Here is a 1,132-nt window from a genome sequence, read left to right as displayed (position 1 = left end):
TAGCTTTTCATTCTGCCTTAGGGGAAGTGACATTTTCGGCATATAGTTCGATCTTTTTAAACAATTTTTATCAAACCATTTAATTTCATTCAACTTTAAACTAAAGAGTGTCGTGAGTGGAAATGATTCATCTTATGTTGCAAGAGAGTCGATCTTCAATTCAAGTACTTTATTTTGATTGTTCAAGGAACGTATATCCTCATGAAACAAACATTTGTATTACAAAAAGCAAGTATATAAAGCATATTTATTTTTACTTCACATTCCATTTTTGCTTTACCATATCACTACCTTTTTCGGCAATCATAATAGTCGCAGCATTAGTGTTTCCTCTAACGACATCCGGCATGACGGAAGCATCAATTACACATAAATTGCTAATACCACGAACACGTAAGTTTTCATCAACAACCGCTTCTGAATCTTCTTTAGGACCCATTTTGCAAGTTCCAACAAGATGGCATTCTACCTGAGTGTAGTGTTTTATTGCGCAGATCCAATATTTATCGCTACTGAATTGAAATGCAGCACAAGGAGGCAAAGGCGTTTCATTTAGCTTAAAGTTATTTTGTTTAAACGTTGTAGTGTTAAATAATCCAAGGCTAATTCGGATACTCTCAAGCATTACTTTCACGTCTAAATATTCTGTTAAATATCTTGCTTGAATTAAAGGTTTACCCGCGATGGGATCAGTGTCATTAAGTTTAATAAATCCTCTACTTTTCGGTTTTAGTAGAGTTGGTAAAATAAAAAAATTGCTGTCATAAATAAGATTGCCACCATCGGAAAAAAATAACAATTGTATGTCCGGTGCGCTCGGACTTGTGGCATACTTAGTTCTGAAAAATGCAGTAATACTAGACACTCCTACAGCAGAATATGGACCTCTATGCGTTGAGAGATAATAACTCAAATCCTTCAGCTTTTGTGGGCAGATAGGACTCCTTTTTTTAACCTGACAAAGCATTCCCCTGAACGTCACGTGATCTTGCAGATTATGACCGACAGATAAATTTTGTATAACATCGATACCATGTTTCTGAAGCTCGTCAATTGGGCCTATTCCAGAAAGCATTAGCAACTTTGGCGAATTTACAGTACCTGCAGATACAATCACTTCTTTGTTTGCCAT

At 35.8% G+C, this 1,132-nt stretch overlaps 1 protein-coding gene across 1 annotated transcript; it reads right to left on the bottom strand.

Moving 5' to 3' along the window:
- Positions 1–253: 253 nt before the first annotated feature.
- Positions 254–1,132, bottom strand: LOC117170852 (glucose dehydrogenase [FAD, quinone]-like). The gene has a single exon (XM_033357897.1). The coding sequence runs from the start codon at positions 1,130–1,132 to the stop codon at positions 254–256; it is 879 nt and encodes a 292-aa protein (XP_033213788.1).

The sequence above is a fragment of the Belonocnema kinseyi genome, chromosome 4 (genome assembly GCF_010883055.1).
Source record: "Belonocnema kinseyi isolate 2016_QV_RU_SX_M_011 chromosome 4, B_treatae_v1, whole genome shotgun sequence".
Classification (NCBI taxonomy): domain Eukaryota; kingdom Metazoa; phylum Arthropoda; class Insecta; order Hymenoptera; family Cynipidae; genus Belonocnema; species Belonocnema kinseyi.
This window is presented reverse-complemented; position numbering and strand designations above follow the sequence as displayed.